The sequence below is a fragment of the Scatophagus argus genome, chromosome 3 (assembly GCF_020382885.2).
Source record: "Scatophagus argus isolate fScaArg1 chromosome 3, fScaArg1.pri, whole genome shotgun sequence".
Classification (NCBI taxonomy): domain Eukaryota; kingdom Metazoa; phylum Chordata; class Actinopteri; family Scatophagidae; genus Scatophagus; species Scatophagus argus.
Genome location: NC_058495.1, coordinates 4,969,375 through 4,992,832, shown reverse-complemented (window position 1 = coordinate 4,992,832; position 23,458 = coordinate 4,969,375). Strand labels below are relative to the sequence as shown.

Here is a 23,458-nt window from a genome sequence, read left to right as displayed (position 1 = left end):
TGGACAAGTCTTCACAAATATCAGAGTTAAAAGTCAAGCATACAGTATGCACACTGACATGTCTGAGTATATTTAATTTAGTCAATTTTCTAGTGTGAAAAAGAACCACAGAAATGTATGCAGTGTGAAACTGGGACACACAGTCCAGGATCGCTCATTCGCTGCTCCCTGTACAATCAGCCGTGTCTCCTGGTAATTACATTTATATTCAACGAAAAGCAAATACATTTGTAAGGGAAATGTAATGCACTGGTTGCATTTTATCCTAACTTAATGAGGAATTGTAATTTATTAATGTATGTGGCAAAAATGTTGATAGAGAACATATCAGTAAAAGATTGACTAAGATTGTATTTCATGTGTTTTCCAAAAGATTTAATTGTAAATAAATCTTTTCTAAATGTTAACCAAAGTGACTTTGTTGCCTAAACTTGATCACAGACCACAGTCTGGACTCAAACTGTGATTTCTGGTGTCACAATCCTTCCAAGTCCCATGCAGCAAATAAATGTAATGTTTTCTTCTGTCATAAATCTGTTATCTGTGAACATAGTCCAGACCGGTGGTTACACTTCCCCTATTTTCTGCTGCAGATTAGTTTTATATAAACATAATTTCTAGGTATATAGTATAATACACAAAAAGAGTTTACCCTATAGTAATCATTATTTTGTGTCCTTTACTTCACCTATTTTGGTCTCAGTACTTCAGAGGGCACTATATACAGCAAAGCATCAATTTGCCACTTAAACTGGGGGAGAGATAAATGTAGTGCATTATACTGTAAATAAAGTGTGATTTCAGACTTTTTGACTTAGGCGGCACTGACCACAGCTGTGCAGCCATAATGATGCGTAACACTGAATCTATCATAAGCCCTTTAGAAACCACTTAACGTCAGACCCTCAAATTACTTACTGATGAAGATTTCTAAAGCTTATAACCCCTGTGACTGAGACACACAGTCAGCTCTGCTGCTGTCTCACCCGCCACATAGCCCTCGTGTGTGAGTATGAAGGTTCACCCTGTGGTGTCTGATGTGTGGCCACAAACAATCAGAGCCAACTGCAAACATGGCATAAACAAGCAGCCCCGGCTTTCTGATAATCGTGTGAGTCCTCCTCTTTTATTGGTTTTCTCCTGGCCTCTGACCTATTTCCACTCCAGAGCAGAGACAAGGGCATCTGGACGCAGTGTTCCCATTAAGAGCTACTCAAACACTGAGTCTGTATGTCAGCAAATGGCCCTCAGTGTCACTGGCAAACCATAAACAGGTTGAGAATGCAAGAGGGGGAGGGGGAGAGGGGGAGGGAGGGAGAGAGTTAGAGAGAGAGAGGGAAAGAGAGACGGATACATGTACAACTAACTAATTGCTGGGTTGATGTGCATTTCACGTGATGTCACTGCACTTGGGGAAAATTCCATCTGTTGCAAATTCTTCTTCATGCTTCATGCTTGTTTAGACATTCGTATGGTTTGCATATTTTGACATGCATTACAGGAAGTTAATGCGAATAATGTCTTTTTTATTACTTTATTAAAGCCCTCCCTGTATATACTTCAGCAGTGCAGAATGTGAAACATGGGGATTTTCTTCTTAATGTTCAATCGAAGAATAAGAAATGTCAGAAAGATTTGGTGAAAGCTGCATTAAGATGTTTTTGACCACTAGGAGGCATCAAGAAGCTAAAACAATCTCGACATAACAAACCTCGACTTATATTAAGAAGTTTAATGTTTCAGGCAGAAACTGTGTATGATTTAGAGAAAAAATGGTGAATTGGTGCAGCAAATATGAAAACATAACATTTTTTTTTAATCCTGCTTTAATTGGTTTCTTATCATGTTTATCGCCTCATGACCATTTGGACCCCTGTGGGGTAATAGCAACGCTTTGAAAAAATAATTTAATTCGCAGTACCAGAGGATATTGTTTAATATAAGAATATGATATTGGCTTTCACAACAGTGTAATGCAGTGTACATAGGACTCATTGGAGCTTAAAGGTGGGTCGTCAGTGTGTATCTTTGAGCCCATCCAATCCCAGTGTCACCCTGCAGTTTCACACTAGATTCTGTCAATTGTCATTTACACAGCTTAATAACTGTGGTTGGCCCATTGATCAGCCTCTACCAGCAGAGGCGAACAACGGATGTCTCTCATTATTTTGCACTGCAGAGGAGATGTATCGAGTTCTTGTAGTTTGACACAGATTTAGCAGGCAGCAGTGCCTCGAGGGCTGGAGCATTGAACATCAGAGAGTTCAGGGGACCAAACTCTTCATGACCCCTGTGTGACACTACTGATCCAGCCAGCCGTGGCTTATGGTAAGGCTCACAGTCACACACACACACACACACACACACACAGAGAGAGAGAGAGAGAGAGAGAGAGAGAGAGAGAGAGAGAGAGAGAGAGAGAGAGAGAGCTTGAACTCACACTTGTTTTTGTTTATTTGGCCATTTTGCACAGCTAATTTTTGAATTAATCAAAAATAATTCTTTATTATTATATGGGTGGCACTGTGGTTCATTAGTTAGCACTGTCGTCTCATAGCAAGAGGGTTCCAGGTTTGAATCCTGGTCTGGGCCCCTCGGTGTGGAGTTTGTATGTTCTCCCTGTGCCTGCGTGGGTTTTCTCTGGGTACTCCGGCTTCCTCCCACAATACCAAAAACATGCACATTAGGTTAATTGGCTACTCTACACTGCCCCTGAGTGTGTGTGTGTGTGTGTGTGTGGTTGTCAGTCTGTGTGTCAGCCCTGAGATTGACCGGTGACCAGTCCAGGGTGAACCCCGCCTCTGGCCCGTAGTCAGTATAGAAAATGGATGAATGAATGGATAACTATTTTATATATATATATATATGATTGCAATTATTATATTTACATCCTTCCAGTTTCTTTTTTGAAAACAAAATACTGAAACTCTCCAAAGTATATGTGGTATAATCCTTCATCTCAAATGTATATATCAAACATAAAAAAACAACAACATATCTTCCAGTAACAAATAATATATATAATTCTACTTCAGCTACACAGAAACATGTTTTCTTTTATACTGTTGTTACGTGTGATTAACCACAGTCTTGAATACAAACCAAATGTGTTCATATAGTCACATCACAAAGCACCTGAGAGTGAGAAGAGACATGTAAGTGCACAAAAGACCTTCAAATTTCCTTACTCTCTGCTCACCTACCGCCTCCTCCAGCACACCAGAGATGCGTGTCCTTGTGTGCAGGTCTTCACACCAGCCCCGGTTGTCAACACTCCTCGTGGTATGAGGGATGGCAACGTGTTGACAGCAATCGATTTTAATGTCAGCAGCTTCACAGCATCCTCCTGAGGAAGAAAAAGACATCATTTATGGAGAGTCGCCAACTGTGGAGCCACTTAGTGAAGACATAAGAGCTGAAATCCCAGTGTGACACAGGACTTGTTCATGAGAGCTTTTGTGCATGTTTACAGTTAAACTGCACGTCAGGAAGTAAGCATGTCAATGATATATAACAGCTAACATTGTTAAACAAATGGTAATGTGATGACTCAGAATCACTCTATTTATTGGATAACAAGATGAAATTTTCAGTTTTCAACAAGATTATCAAACCGAATTGTTATTAAATTCGAAACAAACTTCCAAAGCATTTAATCATCTGTTTACACCTTCTTTATTAATTATGATCTGAAATGAAAATAGTCTTTAAAGCATTTGCATACAACATGAATTTAATTCCAAATGTGAAACTCATGTTAACTTAATCATGTGATCTATGCTCTTTGTACAACAGGCTGTTCATCAGGCCCTCCCACACACTAATACTTAATTTACTTAATTTGCCTCTGACAGCTACATAAATGCTAAATGCTAAAAGTCTGAGGCTGAAGCTCTACCACAGGCAATAAGTCAGCATCCTCACCAGCTCATGATAAGGGGCAGCCCTCCTTATGCATCGCAGGGTAGATAGTTCGCCCTACAATTCTGGCACTGCATAGTAAATAAAATATGATTAAATATTGTTCTAACATAACCCAGAGGGCCTGGGCAATACTTGTAAGTAACAGGTCACACACTCGTTAGATTTATGTTTTAATGTTTGGATTTTCAAAAGTTCTGCTTAACTTTTACAGAAGGCAACGATTTGAGGAATAACTCCACTCTTGAAGGTTTGCAACTTACATTCGAGTGGATAAGTCTAATCCATTTTTCACACTCTTGCTCTTGTAAATTTGGCTTTGTAAAGGCTAGAAAGAAGATCCTTTCAAATTTCTTGAGATATCACTCATCACTCTTACTGGAGTGCATTCGGCTTGTGGAGATATCCAAAGCTTGACAGGCCCGCTGTGCCCTGTGCTGTGATTGGCCCGTTGCTGTTCAGGGTTTAGCAAATGGTCAGTTACATTCACATTATGTGCTGATTCAAGTGTACAGACATTACACAAAGCAGCTAATATGTATGTATTTTTTCGGAGAAATCTTTCAAAAATTCGCTCAAAATGGCATAATTCCAGATTTATTATTTATTCCAGATTTCATAACACATAAAACAGCTTCATGTTGTGCTGCACACAGCTGAATAAGCATCCTGTTTGGTTACACACATTTCTCTTCTTAACATGTTCCCTCGCTACGTCCTGGGAGCTCTCTTACCCTCAATAATACATGAGTTTGGTTGTGTGTGTGTGTCAGCAGTAACAGATGATGCCGCAGGATTGTATCCCAATTTACTACAGTCAGCATCGGTGTAAACCTCCTAAACCTCTTGGCTGAAGCTGTTAGTATAATACCATGTGTTGCAGTTTGAAAAGACTGGTCCAGTGTCCAAAGGGATAACAAGTAATGACTGACTATTTTGATTTTTTGACTCTTTTTCTATTTAACAACACATAAAGCCTGTGAAAGGCCTGAGTGAAAGTTTATTTTTGCTTGGAAAAACATATTCTGCAAGGTTTAGCAAATGTTAGTTCAAGTACAAGAAGGGCAAAATATCAAATGCTGGGATACTGTTTACATTAAATTTAAATATTGCCTAGTGGATTTTTATGTATTCCTGAGAAGCAGCGGCAGTAGAGTAGTCAGATCCTTTAATAAAGTAAATTTATCAATACATCAATGTAAAAATACTGTATTCCAAGTAAAAGTGCTGCATAAAACACTCTATACATACATACATAATTAACATACATATAAGTAAAAAGTACATATTGCCAAAAAAATATAGTATTAAAATAATAATACCAGTAATTTCAACTAGACCTGGAACTATGGCACTGGACTGAAGTCTGTATTTTCAACACTCTGCATAGCAAATTTTATGAATGGCTCAGTGACTGAAATGTTTGGGCTTTCGCCAACTGCAAATCGGGATACAGGGTTATGCTAACACTAACAATCACACAGTTTAAAGGACACAGAGAAGTCACGTGACAAAGCTAATACAGGACTTACTGCTTATTCTCAAAAAGTACCAAAAACATGAGCAAAATCTGCTCTAAGGTCCAGTGTGTGGATTTAGTAACGTTCCAGATTGCAACCAAATGAAAACATGGTCAATAAAATGCAAAAGGCCCCCAGTGGAGCCAGTGTTTGGTTTGTCCATTCTGGGTTACTGTAGAAACATGGTTGTGCAATGTGGCAGGCTCAATGGAAGAGGAGCATAACAAAAACACTATGATTCTTAGTTTCAGGTGATTATGCATGAATGAAAACATCATTATTATATTCTAAATCTTGCACACTGTACCTTTAAAACGAGTCAAAAGGTACTTACCTGTTAAGGAGCGTAAGTCACAGACCTCCCCTATCAACCATTTTCGATGCTAAGCATTTATTTGTCTTTGCAAAAGCACAGGTGTGATTGATAACACTGGTAACAACCGTGACCTATTCCATTAAGTTCCATTTCAGTTCCAGGAATGGAACAGAGCTACGTATCATTAATGTTATTGGCTGTCCCAGTTTCTCTCTCTCTCTCTCTCTCTCTGTCTCTCTCCAAAACCTGCCTGAAGACATGATTTTGTTGGCCATAGCATTCAGTGAAACAGCAGCCATAAAAGACTGAAAAATTTCTCAGATATGTTGCCTAACTCTGTTCTGATATGTAGCTAGCTTGTTAATACTTTCTGATACATGGTATTTTATGAACTGGATACTGGACCTAATTCATAAAATCTGGCTCCCCTTCACCGCAATGAAAGTTGTTCAGCCAGGACATGTAATCCATCTATAGATGGAAGGTAAAGCAAGACTTGTTCACGCACACAAAAAGAATATTTTTGTTTTTTCCTATTATTAGCACGTCTTGGTGTTCTTTGGTGCTTTTTATGTTACCTTGAAAGTAAATCAAAAACGTTCATGTACACAATTCTAATGTTGCTTTTTTGTAGTGTATTGTATGAGGAGCAGAAAATTTTAATTTTGAGAACCACTTTTGGACAGTACAAGAGTATTTTAAGTGTAACTTAAATAAATTGTAGATGGTGATGTCCTTTCCACTATAGGGAAGTAGTTCACAAACATCACCTCAAGGGCTGAGGTAATGTTCTGCTTTTGCTTTTGCTCACATGTATGTATGGAAGGAGGAGGACAGAGTTTTTGAAGGCGGTGGTAGTGTTTTATCCCTTGAGCACCGTTGGTGGAAAGTTGATGTACAGCATTAACTGCTCATTGGTCTGCCCTTTAGTCTTTCTCCTCCTCCTTCTTCCCAGATCACTGTCTATATCCGGGCCAGCATCCTGACTGGAGCGCGCTCTCATGTTCCAGATATTAAATTACTCATGAAATATTTGCTTGGCCTCCAGGGTCTGCTGCAGCCTGCTCCGAAACCTCCACTTAGCCCCCGAAACGTCTCAGAGCGTAGGCTTGTGTCACCTCTTCGAGGAAGGTCAATTTTTCCAATTTAGAAACAGGGCATTACAGGCCATTTCAGATTGCATTAGCGTTAGTTTTCTGCTCTTGTCACCTTTTCCTCCTTCGTCCTGGCGTACCTCTCTTCTTTGCATTCAAGCGGGGAGGGCTGCGTTCCTAAAACAAGCAGTCTGAGAGGTTGAACATTGCATGATTCAGTAACAAGAAAAGGCCTGATCACTCACGCTGTGTGCACTTAGCTGTACCAGAAAGTTCCATCAAGCTCAGTGAACCTTGAGGACATTTTAAAGATACAGCAGCAGAGTTCAGAAGGACAGCATGAGCGTTAGAAACTGTCTAGACGGACATGTTGGCTGAACCTGATGGCTACTAGCACTAAAACATTACTCTGTTTTCACTTTATTAAGCTTTGTTTTAAGGTAGAATTCATGCTGGAACCAGAGAAAGCAGCATTGTGGGATTTGAAATTTCTTTTACATTTACATTTATATATGTTGTATTATAATAATACAAATCCAAAATCTGACATTTAAAAATTCTACATTATATATAAAAGATTAAGCCAAATTAAAGCAAATGGCTAGAGTAAATGCTGATAACATGCTGTTAAAATGCACATAAACCACTTCATAACAAACACAAATCCTCCACTGAATTTGAATATTTACACACATTATACAAATCTAAAAAAAAAAAAAAAGAAAACATCAATGTGTTCATGAGAATAATATATTTAAAGAGTTCACTGTGAGCTCAGCATGGCGTGATAGCACAATACTAAAATCTTTGTTACCCTGTTTCTGAAACACAATATAATTAAGAAAAAGGCTTTAAATTTTTTAGTAGACCAGACTTTTCTTGGACTTGTTCTGTTAATCATTTTGGATGACTGTCAATGACACAAAATGATGCTCTCTTTTATTCAGACATATTTAAATAACATCAACCGAATGAAAATGACTGAAGCATAAATGAGCAGTGAAAGACCTTGAGGCAAAAGAGGTGAGACAGTTCAGTTGTCTTCTCTGAGTGTGTGTCTCTCAGACGGCTTTGTGTACAGTAGGAGTTACTCTTGTGGAGGAAAATGTCAGCACTGGGGAGCAGAGAAAGAAAGACCGGGGCCCAGGAGGAGGTTACTGCAGTGTGGTCATGGTGTACTGTGTGGCTCTTAGACACTAACACTGCCGAAAGCTACAGGTTCAGTTCCCACTGGAGCAGCGCACACATACAAAATCACTTTATATGTTGAATTAAATTCGGAATATCTAACACTGTTGAGATACTTTGGCTTCAGGTAAGAAAACAAATACGGAAGTGAAGTAACATTGCAGTCCAGACTGCAGACATTGAATATTTTGAATTAAACACCTGCAAGTACTTTTCTAGAATATTTCAACATGTGTAAATTTACATTTGTGTCTATGTTCTCACAGTTTTAATGCCTTTTTTCCTTCAGTATGTTTCTAAGAGATCCAACAAACATCATCAAAACACTGTGCATTCTGATTTTGCGTTGCAATAATAAGACAGATTTAAATTTTTTGTATAATTGCAGTGATTCTGCCTAATGTGACCTGCTGTTTCCTTAGCTCGGCAGCACATAAGAAGCAGATAAGACAACGAGAAGCAGATGTAAAGACTCCTCTGACTTCAGACCTCAAGCATTCCCATATGACCACCAAAGGCCTCACAACTGTAGCTGCACCTTCACTTATAGATCCCAGCAAAAAGGTGAGGATCCAGTCACCCGTGATTATTACCAGCTCACTCATGAAATCACCAGCAACGGGGCAGTGATGGAGCGAGGAGAGGCAGAGATCAGGGGCTGTTTTCTATCAGACTGAGGCTGCACACACACACACACACACACACACACACAGCGCTGCCTTGTTTAGCTTCACTCTCTGACAAACACAAAGAAAAAGCGAAAATTTTAGTATCTGTGACTGGAAAAGAAAATATGCAAATGCTGGAACACTGAAGTCGTTCCTGTCTTCCACAACTAATACTGTGTCACTTTAAATTCACATGTGTGAAATATTTATATTCCATTGAGAAGCTTTTCCAGAGACTTCCATTTCCTCCAGCACTGTGTGTTTATTACATCCAGATTAGATTCAGTGCAGCAGTCTATACTGCACACCCAGTCGAGTGGGTCATGAGTGTTTGTGAGAATTACATTTAAGTGAAAAAATGTTTTCGCTGTGGCATGTCTGCAGAAAATTAATGTTTTCCCATATTCAAACCAAGGCTTTATTAATGCATAACCAAATGTTAAGAATTTAGATGATCCAGACCATGAAACATACTTGACCTAAAATAGGATTTAACAGCTCTCTGAACCTCAGAAAGTGGGAGTTTTTATTATGCTCCCACATTGCTGTGTGTGTGTGTGTGTGTGTGTGGAAGCCCTTTACAAAAGGCACATAAAACTATAAGCCCCCTTGGAGTATGGCTATCCGCACTATCCCAATACTCCAGAAACATGGCATATAAATCATTCAAATCATATCTGTGTTTCTGCTGCATGCCTCCGGCTTCTGAAGCTCACATCCTGCATCGAGTGCTTCCCCCGGGGTTTAATACACTCGTGACTCTGCGCGAGGTTGGAATCTGTGTGCGGGGATGTTAAAAGAAATTTAGCATTGAAATTTACCTTTTAATTTAAATAAACATGTATTCTAAAAATATATATTCTTTCCTGTCACTAAATTGGGTCTAAATTGGGGCCCTCAGCCAAAGAAACATATTTCACATTGTTTTAAAAAGCTGATACACTGCACCTTTTCTGAATTTTTGATGTACTTAGCAGCACACTTCAGTGGAAGCCTTAACAGTGGGAAAGCAAAGCCATTGTCAGCAAAAACAAAAGGGTTCAATCTAATTGAATAATCTGAAAAAAATCTGTTGAGAATTTGAGATTGTCGAGACAACATGCAAAGTATTATTTTTTAGGTTTCATTTTCAATGCATTTATGGATTGTAGTATTAATAGTTTTAACAACTGGAGGGTAAAATATTTAGAAATGATGTGAGTAATGTTTGTAATACATCACGCCTGATATCTGAGATCTAACCTGTAAATCTCTGTGTCTTTTGATAGCACAGTATCATACACTCCTGAGCTATTTTTGTGCTTTGCCAATAGACAAAACATACAGTTGTTGACATATATATTTAATGGGTCAGTTCATTAAGTTGCCATAAACGTGGCCATTATGTAGTCTACTGATGAGATAAACCACAGTGTAAACCAGCTTTCCAGCATAATTTATGACCCACAAGTCAAGCCAGATTAGGCTTGATAGGATCGCTGGTGCCATATGTGACCTACAATCTGTGCTCCACTCGTACTGCAGGGCGGCAGGGTCAGTGATCTCCCTGGGCAAAGGTTGCCATGGGAACGACCTCTGGATGCTCCTCTCTTGCTCTTTGCAGCCCTCACACATCTTGAGGCAGAATTATCCAAGATTTCTTTATGTCAGGCCTGTATTCTTCTGCTCTATTTCCTCAGCAGCAGCTCTGCAGTTTCAGCTCCCTCTGTTTCCTCTCCACACACACAGCGACATTTACAAGCTGTGGCATTTGGACACTTGCATGCATGTTGACACATACATGTCTATGCATAGCCACAAAGACACGGGACAACACCCCCAGCCTTGCAAAGACACATATGGTGAAAACACACCAACGTGCATCGCTCTCAGCACTCTTGATCAAACTAAGATGTTCGGCCAAAGCTCCTTCCTGTATGCTTGCTTTTCAAACTTTCAATTTCTTGTCGTCCAACAAATATTTAATTCATATGTTACCTTGAGTCTTTCATGCTATTTTAAATACTTTATAACCCAGTTTACAAAATGGCATTCTTTACTTGCTTTTGCAAGTCAACTCAGCTGAACATCATCTGAGGATCTTTAAGTGACCAGACAATTTCTGGTCCGTGGAGACAAATTTGTTCTAGCCTGCAAAGAATGATTCTAGCCACAAGCTATCTTGTTTGTTCACGCTGAAACGTCATGGATTTAACATGATCTGTGATGCACCTCTGAATTTTAAGTCGCATCATGCAAACTTTAAAGGGCCGGTGTGTAGGATTTAGTGGCCTCACCCTCTTCTACAGTGGCGCAAAAAAACGCTCTCTAGAGCCAGTGTTTGGTTTGCCCATTCCGGGCTACCGTAGAAACATGGCGGTGCAGCATGTAGAACAGGAGCTGCTCCCTCTGTAGATATAATAAAAGACTTGTTCTACACTTACAACTATCAATTCTTAGTTTCAGGTGAGTATACACTAATGAAAACATAAACATAAATATTATATTTCATGTCTGCAAATAGATCCCCTAAATCCTACACATTGGACAAAAGACTACAACTACTTGTTTTTAGTGTGGAGTGTATATTTGCTTTTAGCTATATATTGCAAGCACTGAGCTATACTACAGGAAAGCACTTCTTAGACTAATATAATATTAATTAAGATAAAACTGTGAGATAGTCACAGGATAAGAAATACAGAGGTCAGACCAAGGGCACCTAAGAAAAATAAGCTTCTTTTCTTAAGCCCACTGAGATAAAATCTGAAAAACACTCCGAAAGCAGAAAGAGATCTTGTTGCAAAGTCATCATACTGCAATGACCACCAAAATTTAATTGAACCCCTCTGGAGAGTCCCAAGTTCTCTCCCTCCTTCCCCTCAGGGTTGAGGTTGAATTCAAAGGAAATACAATAAAAAGGTAACATCCCTCAGAACAGCAACCACGTTAAATTGACCATTTTTTACGCTTTCCCATGGTGAACGTGGCTTCATGTAGGTCCATGAAGTCATTGAATGACTGTAGGATTTTTATTATATCTTTATTGAGCCAGTCGTGTGTGAAATGCCTGTACAATTTGTACCTTTAAAGACCAGTACGTATAAAATCATTTACTAAGTAGTAACATGTAACATGGGATTGCAACAATATCACAGACGCTTAACCATTTCTCTTAACATTTCAAACTAAATAGAAAGTTATATCAATTCTGAATCGCTAAACTACTTTGAACAAATTGTATGATTTATAAAATCAAAACCAGCGATGCCCGATCCCTGTAACCAAACGCTACGATGGGTATCGCCTCATAAAATACACATGGCAGCCAAACAGCAGCCACTTTACAGTGATAACATTAAAAAAAGCAAAACAAAAATACAGCAAAATTCATTCCCTAGAACTGCTGCTGCACAAAACACAAGACATCCCCACAGTGATGACTCACAGTGAGCAAACACCATTTTAAATACTGAACATTAAGTTCAGAGAAAAAAAAAATACGTTGTCTCTCAGTCCTTTAAAAAAGGGAGAGAAAAGCAGCTCCTCTTTCAGGCAATGCATGGAGACAGACAGACAGACAGACAGACAGACAGAGCAGAAGGGTCAGCCTGTCAGCGAGCTCTGTGCGCACTGAGGAACCCGCCAGGTCTCTGAACAAGTTGGCACAATATAGTTTATAGAAGGAATCAAGGTGTCGCCTTGACCCTTTTCTTTTCCCGCAATTTAGTCTTTCCAAACACTGAGGATCCCCTCAGGGGTCTGATGAGAAGCCTATAGCACATAGGTTTGAAGACTATTGCCAAGACGTTGAACACATCAAAACAGTAAACCTCCAACATAAAAAGTCAGAAAACACATTCACAGGTTTCAATAAAGAGACAAACAACGCAGTGCAACACAAAACTAACACTAATGAACTCACAGCACTTACTGCCACACATTCAGATGCTTTTTAAATAAATACTTCTACACATTGATTTGATTTCACTTGCATTATCTCTACCAAACATCTTAATAATTGTCATTGTGAAAAGATTTGAAGAGTGTGCTCGTGTCCATGGAAACACATCTCACCGTAGAATATGACACTAAAAGAGGTGTGACAGAATACAGAAAACTGCTAATCATGCTCTGACCAGACTGAAAGAATAAAATAATTTGTGTTTAGAGAATATCTAGTTTCAAAACACAAATGAATCCCCGTTTAATCCCTGCAAATGAACATGAACCTGTCCATGGGAAGCAATCACCGTCTTGTGTAAGGGCTGTGTACTGTACTACTTGACCCACAGTTCAGAGACTCAAGACAGTATGAGAACTTTCTAATCCCACCTGGTTACTCATTTTAATGTTATTCACAGCAGACTCGATCGGGGATTTCTGTTGCCAAGCAGGTCAACGTGGGCAGAGGCGGGTTTCAGAGGGCTTAACCAACAACTCTACACCAGTTCCAGCAAGCCAGTCGAGCTGGGTCACGATGAAAGAGTCTGTCTCCGCGAAAAAAGTCCAGAGAGACAGGCAAAGAAAGAGGAATCCTCTTAGTGGTAATATCCTGTTGTGCACCTCCATCTGTTGCTCTGCGTTGGCTGACAGTCTAGATGGACAGAAAGGAGAAGAAAAGATCACGAAGAGCATTCTGGTAAAGAAAAAAAATGAGACATGGATCATTTACTTAGAAAATAAAATCTTTTATTGAATTATACCAGTGCTTCACAGGGCTGAGCATTCAACCCAGCATCATGGCCGTTCGGCAAATTGTGAAAAAAAAAAAAAGTCATTTATAAGCTTTGTGTGAATGGTCACACATTGTGTTAAAAGTTAGAGGCACACCAATCCTGAAGACCAGTGCTGAGCTCAAAATTGTACCGAAAATATATCTTTCTAAGCTTAGCCAGTTGTTTTTTTGTTGTTTTTTTCCCCCAAAACCTACCCACACACAGTATTCTGGATTCTGGCGTGTACTAGGGCTTTGTACACCGGCCATCCAGCCTGACTACCTCCCGGTTACTGCGGCATCTTTAAGTATCGCATTTCATTCGGGGACAGACAAGTGGTCCAGCCACGAAATACAGCTGTGATAAAAATAAGAAAAAAGATGACATGGCTGAAATAATTAATCAATTGTCAAAATAGATGGCAACTACTTTTCTGTTAATGAACTCAATGAATTAATTGACTAATCTTTGCAGCTCTATGAAAATAAAATTGCACATTTCTTTCGATGTACACATATTCTATATGTTATAGTTTGTGGCTATGTGACAAACTGCCGTGAGACTAAAAATGAGGAAAAAGGAAGGAGCTTCATAAAGATAACAAATAAAAGTAAAATAAGGTTATTTTTGTCCACTAAATTATATGTTCTTACTGATATAGAAGTTAAATATCACCAGTTGCACTGCTGACAAAAATTCTCTTGGCCACTGAGAGGGCAAATTCAAAAATATCCAGGAGGAAAACAGCCTGTGTGAGCTTTGTGATTCGGCAGAAGTGGAAAGTGAGTCCAATCTTTTTCTGTGCGCCACCGTTTTCGATGAAACCTCGCAAACCCCACCCTGAAATATTCTGGTGCACCCAAAATAGTTATTTCATTTTTTGTTTGATCATTTATTTTCTCAAAAGCCTGGAATAGAAATCAAAATGGACTATTTAATTTAGCATTTAATCAGATAATTTTGTCATTGAGTTATGACTGTTGTTGCAGACAATGAAATTCTGAAGTCTGAAAAGATTGTTGCTATTTATTTCTAGTATTCTTTGAAAAATATATACACAGCACTATGGATCTGGCTTATATGAATTTAAGGTATCTTGACACAATAAAAAAGGGTGTATCAGGCTGCTACACATTCATGAAGCAGTATGAAAAAGTCTACAAATACGTCCCAGTACCATCCTGTTGCCATTTTTCTTATCCCATAGTCCACATTTTCTCCCTGAGAGAAAGCAGTTTATCTAGCAGCTTAGATCTGTGTGTCCAAAGCCTCTTGTGGAGATAAAAACTGCTGGGGACCATTTCAAAACTGTACGTATCAACAACCAGAATTCTATTCACTATTTCTGAACGGTCCCGAAATCAATGCAACCCAGGGTCACCGAAGATAAAAATCAACCTATATATACATTTCAGAACTGTAGTGAAGTCTGTTTCTATTAACAAGGAAAGTCTCCACATCATATCAGAATGACATGAACACATGTAGGCTACTGCTCAGTATGTGCTTGGAGAAAATTTATCTGCGGTTCTGAAAAGCAGAGCGACAACAGAACGCAGCATCAACACACAGCGGCTGATTTATGTAAACGTTTCATATCAATTAGTGGAGAGCTTAGAGGGGATGTTAGCATCCAAAACCAAAGCCATGATTGATGACTGCCATTTCATCAAAGCATTCATTTCGTCATGACTGTCAGCTGAATCACTTTTTACTGGGCCTCTGCTTTATGGCAGCAGTGCCTAGATTTATTATGATGATAAAAAGTGTTGTCTGCCCTCCGACAGGCGTGCACTATTCATTTCTTTTTAACTATCATAAGAGCGGGTGGCCCAACATAAACCAAGGAGGACAGTGATTTCAGTCTGCTCCTCATCTCTTCTATCAGGCAAAACACAAGTTAGTGCTTTAAAACTGTGTGATTTCATTCTAAAGAAGTCAAATGAAAGGAGTTCAGTACTAGCATCCCCTTTCAGGTCCCAGCAGTATACTAGTGAAAGTTATACAGTGTCTGTAAAGTTCACTTCACAATAAAGTAAATTAAATCCTGCCAAGGCTTTTGGTCTATTTAATTAAAGCTGGAGTAACTTAGTGGGATTGAATTAAAGTTTTGGCAGGGGTAAACCAATACGCTGGGAAGGTAGTGGTGGGTGGTTGGAGTGCAGTGGGGCTCAGTCATCTACTCATGAAAGATAAGCAGTGGGCCAATCTTTTTTTTTTTCAGCTTGACTGAATAAATATTTTCTTTACAAAACAACTGAGTATGTCTTTGCGTCCACTATGGCGGAGCCATTTAGAGGAGAAAGTAGATAACAACAAAGACACAAATGAAAAAACATTTAAAAACAGGGATTGTCCGAGTTAGGTTTGGTTCCTCTGCTCGTCAGAGATCAAGTTGACTTCGCGCTGCCTGTTTGCGAGAACCTGGTCTCAGCTGAGGTTAATCCATGTGCAAAAGGTCTCTTTAGATTAGTGAAGTTCACCGCTCTTTCTCAGCACAGGGTCAGGGATCACACATCAACTTTTAAGAAGAGCAAGCCATTTTATTTCCTTGCTCTTTACCCAGCTGCTGATGCCAAACTGGGTGCAGTTCTCTGCCGTAAGCCCTTTAAGGCTCAAGGTGAAATCGATTCCAGCCCAGAGCGACCGTTTTGAATGGGCTTACGTTTGAGCTAAATTTTCCAAAGGATAGGAACATTTATGAAGTGCAGGAACTCATTCTCACCCTCATCCACTTCATTTCATCCTCACTGACAAATAATAGCATGTGTTTAACTTCAAATAAGAGGGTTCAGAGATGGCTGGGGTTACATTTTTTTGTTTTAATTTGAAGTTAAAATCCATTTAGGTGAAAAATTGTCAGATGATCTCATATTACAACACAGCCAAATCAGTCCTGTTAATTTCAGCGAGTTTAAAAAAACTATTTTACACCAGGATGTTAGATTTACTTTGTTTACTTTGTGTACAATTATAAGAAAAGTTAACAAGATATTTGAATAAACAAGCAGCTCCTTATCATTCAACACTCAACAAATAGGAATGAATAAAAACTTCTATTCCAGAGGTTATTTAGAGAGCAATTTTATTTATTTGAAATTATTTAAAATTGTTCACGTAATAAATGAAATAAATGCTAATTCCTTTTTTCAAGAGCATTAAATATTATTTTCTAATTTCTAAATCTAATTTTTTGGGATATTTTTTATTTTTTTTTTACAAAATATCAAAAATAATATTTTCTTGGCATTTATGAACAAAAACTGCACTTGCAATTGAGAGTTAATAAAAGCAGGTTATCTTAAGCTAAACTCAGCCGATGTATTACTCTCAATGATCTCTGCAGAAAAATTTCTGTATTCAACACCAGGGCAACTTTTATACCATTTAAACTCTAGGTGGCAGTGTTGATGCAACGACACATCACACAGATTTGGAGAGAAAAAACACTTCTCCTCTTATACTGAGCAAAACGTTTAAATGCTTTATTTCTTTTTCTTTTTTGCAGGTGGAACTATTTGTCAATCATTTTGTTGTATGATTTTTTGCAAAATGTTGCAATTCAATGCCTCTTTTAAACTCCTGCACTCAAGATTTGCTTTGACTATGACTAAATTATAAATTCTTGTATAGTGCGCGTCTTGTTGTGAACAGTTTAATATCCATACACATACTCATATTGATTTAATTAAATATAGTTAGCGTTCAGCTTTATGGATTTAGGACTGACCTTGACAGTAACTGAAATTATTTTAAACACTGTCAAACCACACAATAATTTAAACATTGTCAAAATAATAGAAGATTTCCATTGGCTGAAAGTTTGAGACATTTTGGAAGGAAAAAAATGTGAAAGAAACTAGTCATGTTAATTATATATTCATTTGGTATTTATCATTTGGACTGCAGCTTTGATGGTTCACGTGAAACAGTAATAACGATAATCATAATTATTGTCAATAATAATAATACAATAAATGTTTTTTAACAATTGTCAAGCTCTCACTCCATGTGATATATGATATCAATATATCATGTCATGAGCTGATTGTTAGGATTCATTTTCATTTGTTAAAAGCGCACACATCAACACATAAGACGAAAAATGGCGATACAGCATTTAATTTTGCCTTACTGCGGTCACGTAGCTTTATTTTCCAGCGATCAGAATAATGCTCTCGCACTGTGTGTTCAGTGGTTATACTAGCAAGGCTTCATGCTGCAATTTTTCAAGCATATCTGAGCTAAAATCAGTTGCTCTTTGAAGCACCTTGTGTGCATTATTAGGGCTTAATTTCACAGATATTTACCGCATGCGTAATGAGATTTTGTGTGTCTTTGTGTGTACTGTACGCTGCAGTGGCCAGCATTACCGTAAAACTGTGCTCTTTGGCTTCTGCTGTGTTCGGAGACGTTGTAAGTAAAACACTGAATGTTTTGCTTTTTTGGATTAAAGAGTCGCAGAGGAACATGGGTGGATTTATGCCACGTTCAGACATCTCTGCTTTGCATTACACATATTTTATTGCTATGCAGCCATTATAACTTAGCGTGACAGAAGGATCTCTGTGGGCAATATTAGAGGAGTATTAATATCATTTCTTCAACATCTTTCACTTCTCTTCTGGCTCAAGTCAATATCGAGCTGGTATGGAACTCATTATAGTAAGGCGAAGCTGCTCTCTCAGTGCCTGGCGTTTTGTTCCATCTGTGTTGTAGTCACCTGAACATGACCTGAAGTCAGCCAGTCAAGTGACCTGGAATCAATACAGTCAAACTCAGTGGAGGCAAATAAATCAGCCTGGCTCGTTTAACCCGTGAGAGTCCTGCTGCTTAGCTGCGTTGATGCGACGCATAATACGAGAGGCATTTTTGATGACAAATAATTTACTCTAAATTCTAGTTTCTCATCCGCCTTTAGTGACGCCATACTTTATGTTTACTAAATATGAGGCATCTCTCTCCAGTTTTGTGCGCATTACAAATTCTCATGAGCACATCCGAGGTTCAACAATTTATGTCAGCCCCCCCCGATGTCCGTCACTTTCAGCAAGTCGACATTTTCGCTTACATTGGAAATTTTTATCATGCGTTCTCCATGTGGATCTTTGTATCTTAAACAAAGCAGTGATTTCTTTGGGCATTTTTTAAATTTCTGCGCCTGCTTCAGTGTATCCCTGTGACGATCTGTCTTCATTTCTGTCATATAAAAACCAGTCAGTGTTTTATTCTTTCCCCATCGTAACTCTGTGTATAAAAATATCGAGAATTTTACTGCCAGCTTCTGGGGAAGGAAATCGGTTTCACACTACTTTTAGGGAATTTTGAAAATATTATTATGGCTTGCAAGATGCACCATAAATTCAGATGTCATTTTATGCGACCACTGACATGTAGCATCTACATGGAAAAGAGTAATCCTGTTAAATCAACAGAATGCTTATAATAGTTGAATGCGCTTGGATTCATTAATATGCATACTTCTTTCACATATAGCATTTTTATTGATTGTCAGAAAATTATTGCCATTAACGTTACTGCCAGACTCCATTGTGCCAACTTAAATCAAGTTAGTGCAAACACAGCTCAATTTTAATAATTTCTGAAGATTTACTGTGACATGTCTCAAAGTACTTTGTGCCAACATCACATCAACTGATTATCATTTTATGATGATTCATTCACAGGAAGGAAGGTGTTCCATTCAGGAGGAAATTACATTTCACTTTGGCTTTGGTTCTGTTATTGGAAAATAACTAACTGCTGCTCAGGTCTTTAAATGACAACAAGGCCTGTTCAGTCACATGATGCCTTCCTTGTGAAGCATTAACGAAAGGTTTGCTCACTGTAGCTACAAGAAGCTGAAATTGAACTGAATTGTTAAACTACATAACGAACTATATAAGAATCTCCTGTCTGACTCATGAAATTATTGAAATGCACTATGCAACGGTCCTCCACATGCAAGCATTGTTTACTGCACAAACCAGTGCAGCCAGCACTTAATACTCATTTACTGTCAGATTTCAGTTAATGAATGTTAAGAATAGTTATGAACAGACATCCCCATCAAATATAAACCTAGTGGAGTGTTTAAGTAACAGCATGAAGATTTTTTTTTTTTCTTTTTCGTTTTTACTGCCAAGCCATTAAGTTGTTCTAACAATTCTTTTTTAATGGCTGCTTTCAAGTGAGTGGATACAAACTCAGCTGGTATGCGTGTTATTAGACTCGGAATGAATTGTAGATTGTTCTCATATTTTTCAAACTTCACTTCAATACCAAAGTGCACTATTTTATCAAACTGCTCGATTTTACAACAGCAATAGAGTTCAGTAATCACGACCAATTCCCACAGTTTGTGCAATTATGTTCTATATCAGCAAGATACTTTGTTCAAGCTGCAAAACATCACTTATTGTGATTTTTTTTTCTGAAAAAAAAAGAGGGAAAAAAATATTGCGTATACAAACTATAAAATCAATAAAACATTTTTGGGCCAAATTCGAATTTATATGTATATGTCAGGTTCTTTAAAACCACTGTGCCTTATAAAACGGAAACAAAAACAAATAAAGCTTAAAATACTGTAGGTAAAATGGAAAAGAAAATGTTTAACTTACTTTACATGTTCTCCAGTGTTCGTCACCTGTTACAGCGCCAGAAATCCCTTAATAGCCCAAAGGCGCCTCATAGTGAACCCCGCAGACACGCTTAAGCTTTGTCTCGTAACAGAATAAGCACTATTTCCATTCAAGCGCTGTGACAGTGAGAATACTCGCTGCATCTTTTATAAATGCCCCACATGGTCCCAAAACACTTAATTATTGCTAGGTAAGGCAGTGCGGACTGTCCTCCGTCGGATGATTGACAGCGGGGTAAACTGAAGTGGCTTTGAAGGGGACGATGAATCCTCTTGACGAGCGGCTGAATCAATAATTCAAATAATATAAACTTTCTATCATTAAATATATATATGACGATATTGTTTCTGTTTAGTTTCGGGGTGACTTTAATAATGAATCGCTGAAGTGCGTAGCTGTGTCCCTGTGTTGTTCGGTGCTCCCCTCTGTCTGTCTTTTGTTTGGTTTCGCCCAAACTTGGTTCAGATTTGAGTTGGTTTTCCCTGCTATCTGGGCTCGCTCTATTGGAGGTGAAGGACCGTCTGTCCCCTCTCTGCTTTTGCTGTCAATGGCTTTCGGGACGTATTTTCTTTGAATGTCTGGGCGATTTAAGTGACCAATAATGGATATTCTATGGATATTATGGACCATACCGGCCGTAATAGCTGTTGAAGGTAAGCTAGTGATTTTATCAGCGTTTCAAGCCGCATCCTATTGCCGACTTTGAGTTTGAGACAAAGCGCTTGAATGGACATTTGCTAATTTAAACCACATGAAGCTAACGCAGATTTAATCAGCTCCATTTATTTGTGTTACTGTGTTGGACATGACGTTTGTAGCACATATATGTAGCTTAGTGCGAGCTCAAAACAGCAGGCAAGAGATGACGGTGGGGCACAATAACATGCTCCCGCATCTCCGCAGGTATACGGATGCTGTTTACGGCTAAAAGTATAAAACACGGAATACAAATTTCGGGCTTTTGTGTGGCGCAACTAGCTACGTGTGGTTAGAAAACGATAAAACTCAGCCAGGTAGGTCGTATCCTGTCTATGTGTGGAGGTGTGTCACCGGTTTCGCCTCAGTTGTCACAGTTGGCGAAAAAAAAAAAAACCGTGAAAGACAAGACGCATAGGACGTCTGCTTGAACCATTTTCAGCATGTTCGAGAGTATATGAGCAAATATACACGCTGAAAATCTTCTAGTTTAACTTACAACTGACACTGTCTGCCCCACATGCGGTCATTTGAACGCAAAGCGTGGCTAAGCACTAATGCCGGTAGGCAGCAGGTAGCGTGGCTCAGCACACAATGAAACACAATCAATGGTGAAAATAGCCTGATTTCTATAATATTTTACAACAAGTCTGTAGTGCTCCAAAGTGACTGTATAGTGGTCTTATCAAACTTGTTGTTACAGTATTCAAATACATGTAACCTCTACAATACGTGTAATCTCTGCATATATGTAGAGATTACACGTATATAGCTACATATATATAGCTATATATAGCTATATATATAGTTATATATAAGAAAGTGTTCATCATAGGTCTTTTTGATTTCGAATTTCTACGTGATTTTATGTAGCAGTGTGCCCTGTGACAGTATAGGAGACAGTTACCACACTAAAGAATGGAAAGTGTTAGCCCAGTCATATTTATTCAGGCTATATTTAGGATGTTGTCAGAAAACAAACATGTCTTTTTCCTCTGGTCAGTTTGACTAAACCTCATAATTACAGGTGGAGCTAAGAAAGAATGTAAAATCTCAACCAAATGCAACCACAGGATAAAACAACAAAAAGAAAAACAGGAAAAAAATATTTAGCTGCTTGTTTAAGATTGTTTGTACATGTGTAGTAACATCCCTGATGTGTACAGCAAAGGTTGAAGAACCTGTCACATCCCATACACGGCTGGCACAGACTTTGACAAACGTCATGCGTATTTATGCAGACTTCTGTTGACGGCTCCTGTTTATGGTTTCAATGTGGTTAAATATCCAAGACCTAAAAAGGCAATCATGAAAGCTTACAATACATTTCACTTTGGCATCTTTAGCACTGGAGTTATAGCTTTGAAATTTGCTCCACTGAATTTAGATAAGATTTGACGTTGTTCGAGGACAACCATATTATGTTAGGAAATTTATACATACAGTCCAACCTAGCACTAAAACCACATCATGCAAATACAGAGATTGACAAACATACAAACATTTCATACAATTCATGAATTGTTTTATGTATGTATATATATATATATGTATATAAAAGATATTGTCAGATTTATTTTTGTATATTATAAGATTTCACAAGCAAAACCAACCATAAGTGTGAATATTTCAAACAGCATTAATTATAGACATGTCTCACATGTTAGTTTTTTAAGTAATATATTGAATATTAATAAACACTAAATACCAGATTTACGTAAACTATACTAAGACAAAAGTGCAGATTACAAATCTCATAACAAGTAGGTCTATATTATATCTTCATTTCCTGTATATGTATATGCAGTATGTTTTGTTTTCTTTTAATTATTGATATTATGCTCGATTGCTATCATAATGGTTATTTATTTTTTGATTTTATCCTTGCTGCTCTGTCCATGAGCAAGGGAATCACAGGATGTGAGAATCGCCAAAAATAACAACACATTCACACTACACAATGTTCCACTTTCCCTCGTTTTCTCTTTCTCTATAAAGTGCAAACATGGCTGTGGTTACTGTTTGTCTACATATAAAATGTACCATTAAGCGTTATGTGTAAGCTGAGCGCAAGCAGTACCTCAAATACCAATCGACACGGTTCCTTAAATAATTCAGTTTCATCAGCGTACTGCTCGATTCAGACAATGTTGTTGATATTTGGTGTTATATAAGATATACAGTTGCTATGAATGTTTCAGTACCTTTTGGGCATGTGGTATTTCACTTTTTGATTTGGAATCCAGCTAGTTCCGTCGCCAACCTAATACAGCCCCCCTCCATTTTACCCTGTGAATCACCCTAGTCCACTGACCAATGAAGTTGCAAGGATGGCTTACGTATGAGAAATAAAGGGTTGAAAAAGAGGTCACTGCAGCTTTAATCTGGAAAAAAATAAATAAAAAAAAAAACAACATCCCAGCATGCAACAGAAAAGAACCCTCTAGTGGATCGTTTTGACATGTTTAGTGCCGGGACACTACATTTCCTTTGTTTAATAGAGTGTGACATCTTCGCATATATATATTTTTTTTCATGCTGATGAACGGTGCATGCTAAATGTACCATTGCCTCTTTTATTATTGGTTGATCGCAAAAGCACAAAAAAATGTATACTATGGGAAAGGTTTGCTCACACATCAGTACACATGAGCACTAATGCGACTACTAATGAAATCGTAGATCACACATTTCTTGATATACCTGATTTCAAT

At 38.2% G+C, this 23,458-nt stretch overlaps 1 protein-coding gene and 1 long non-coding RNA gene across 5 annotated transcripts in view; one reads left to right on the top strand and one right to left on the bottom strand.

Annotated features, from left to right (window-relative positions):
• Positions 1-13,007: 13,007 nt before the first annotated feature.
• LOC124055578 lies at positions 13,008-20,267 on the bottom strand. The gene is made up of 3 exons (XR_006842717.1): positions 20,028-20,267; positions 13,620-13,761; positions 13,008-13,283 (listed from the first exon to the last, which is right to left on the bottom strand). It is a non-coding gene; the product is annotated as an uncharacterized LOC124055578 (long non-coding RNA).
• Positions 20,268-20,506: 239 nt separating this feature from the next.
• The window catches only part of ephb2b (eph receptor B2b), a 120,083-nt gene continuing 117,131 nt past the window's right edge, over positions 20,507-23,458 (top strand). For all 4 annotated transcript variants that reach the window (XM_046382488.1, XM_046382470.1, XM_046382480.1 and 1 more), the window contains exon 1: positions 20,507-20,701. In XM_046382488.1, the coding sequence (XP_046238444.1) occupies positions 20,650-20,701 (52 nt within the window). In that variant the 5' untranslated portion in view covers positions 20,507-20,649. The remainder of the gene's footprint in view (positions 20,702-23,458) is intronic.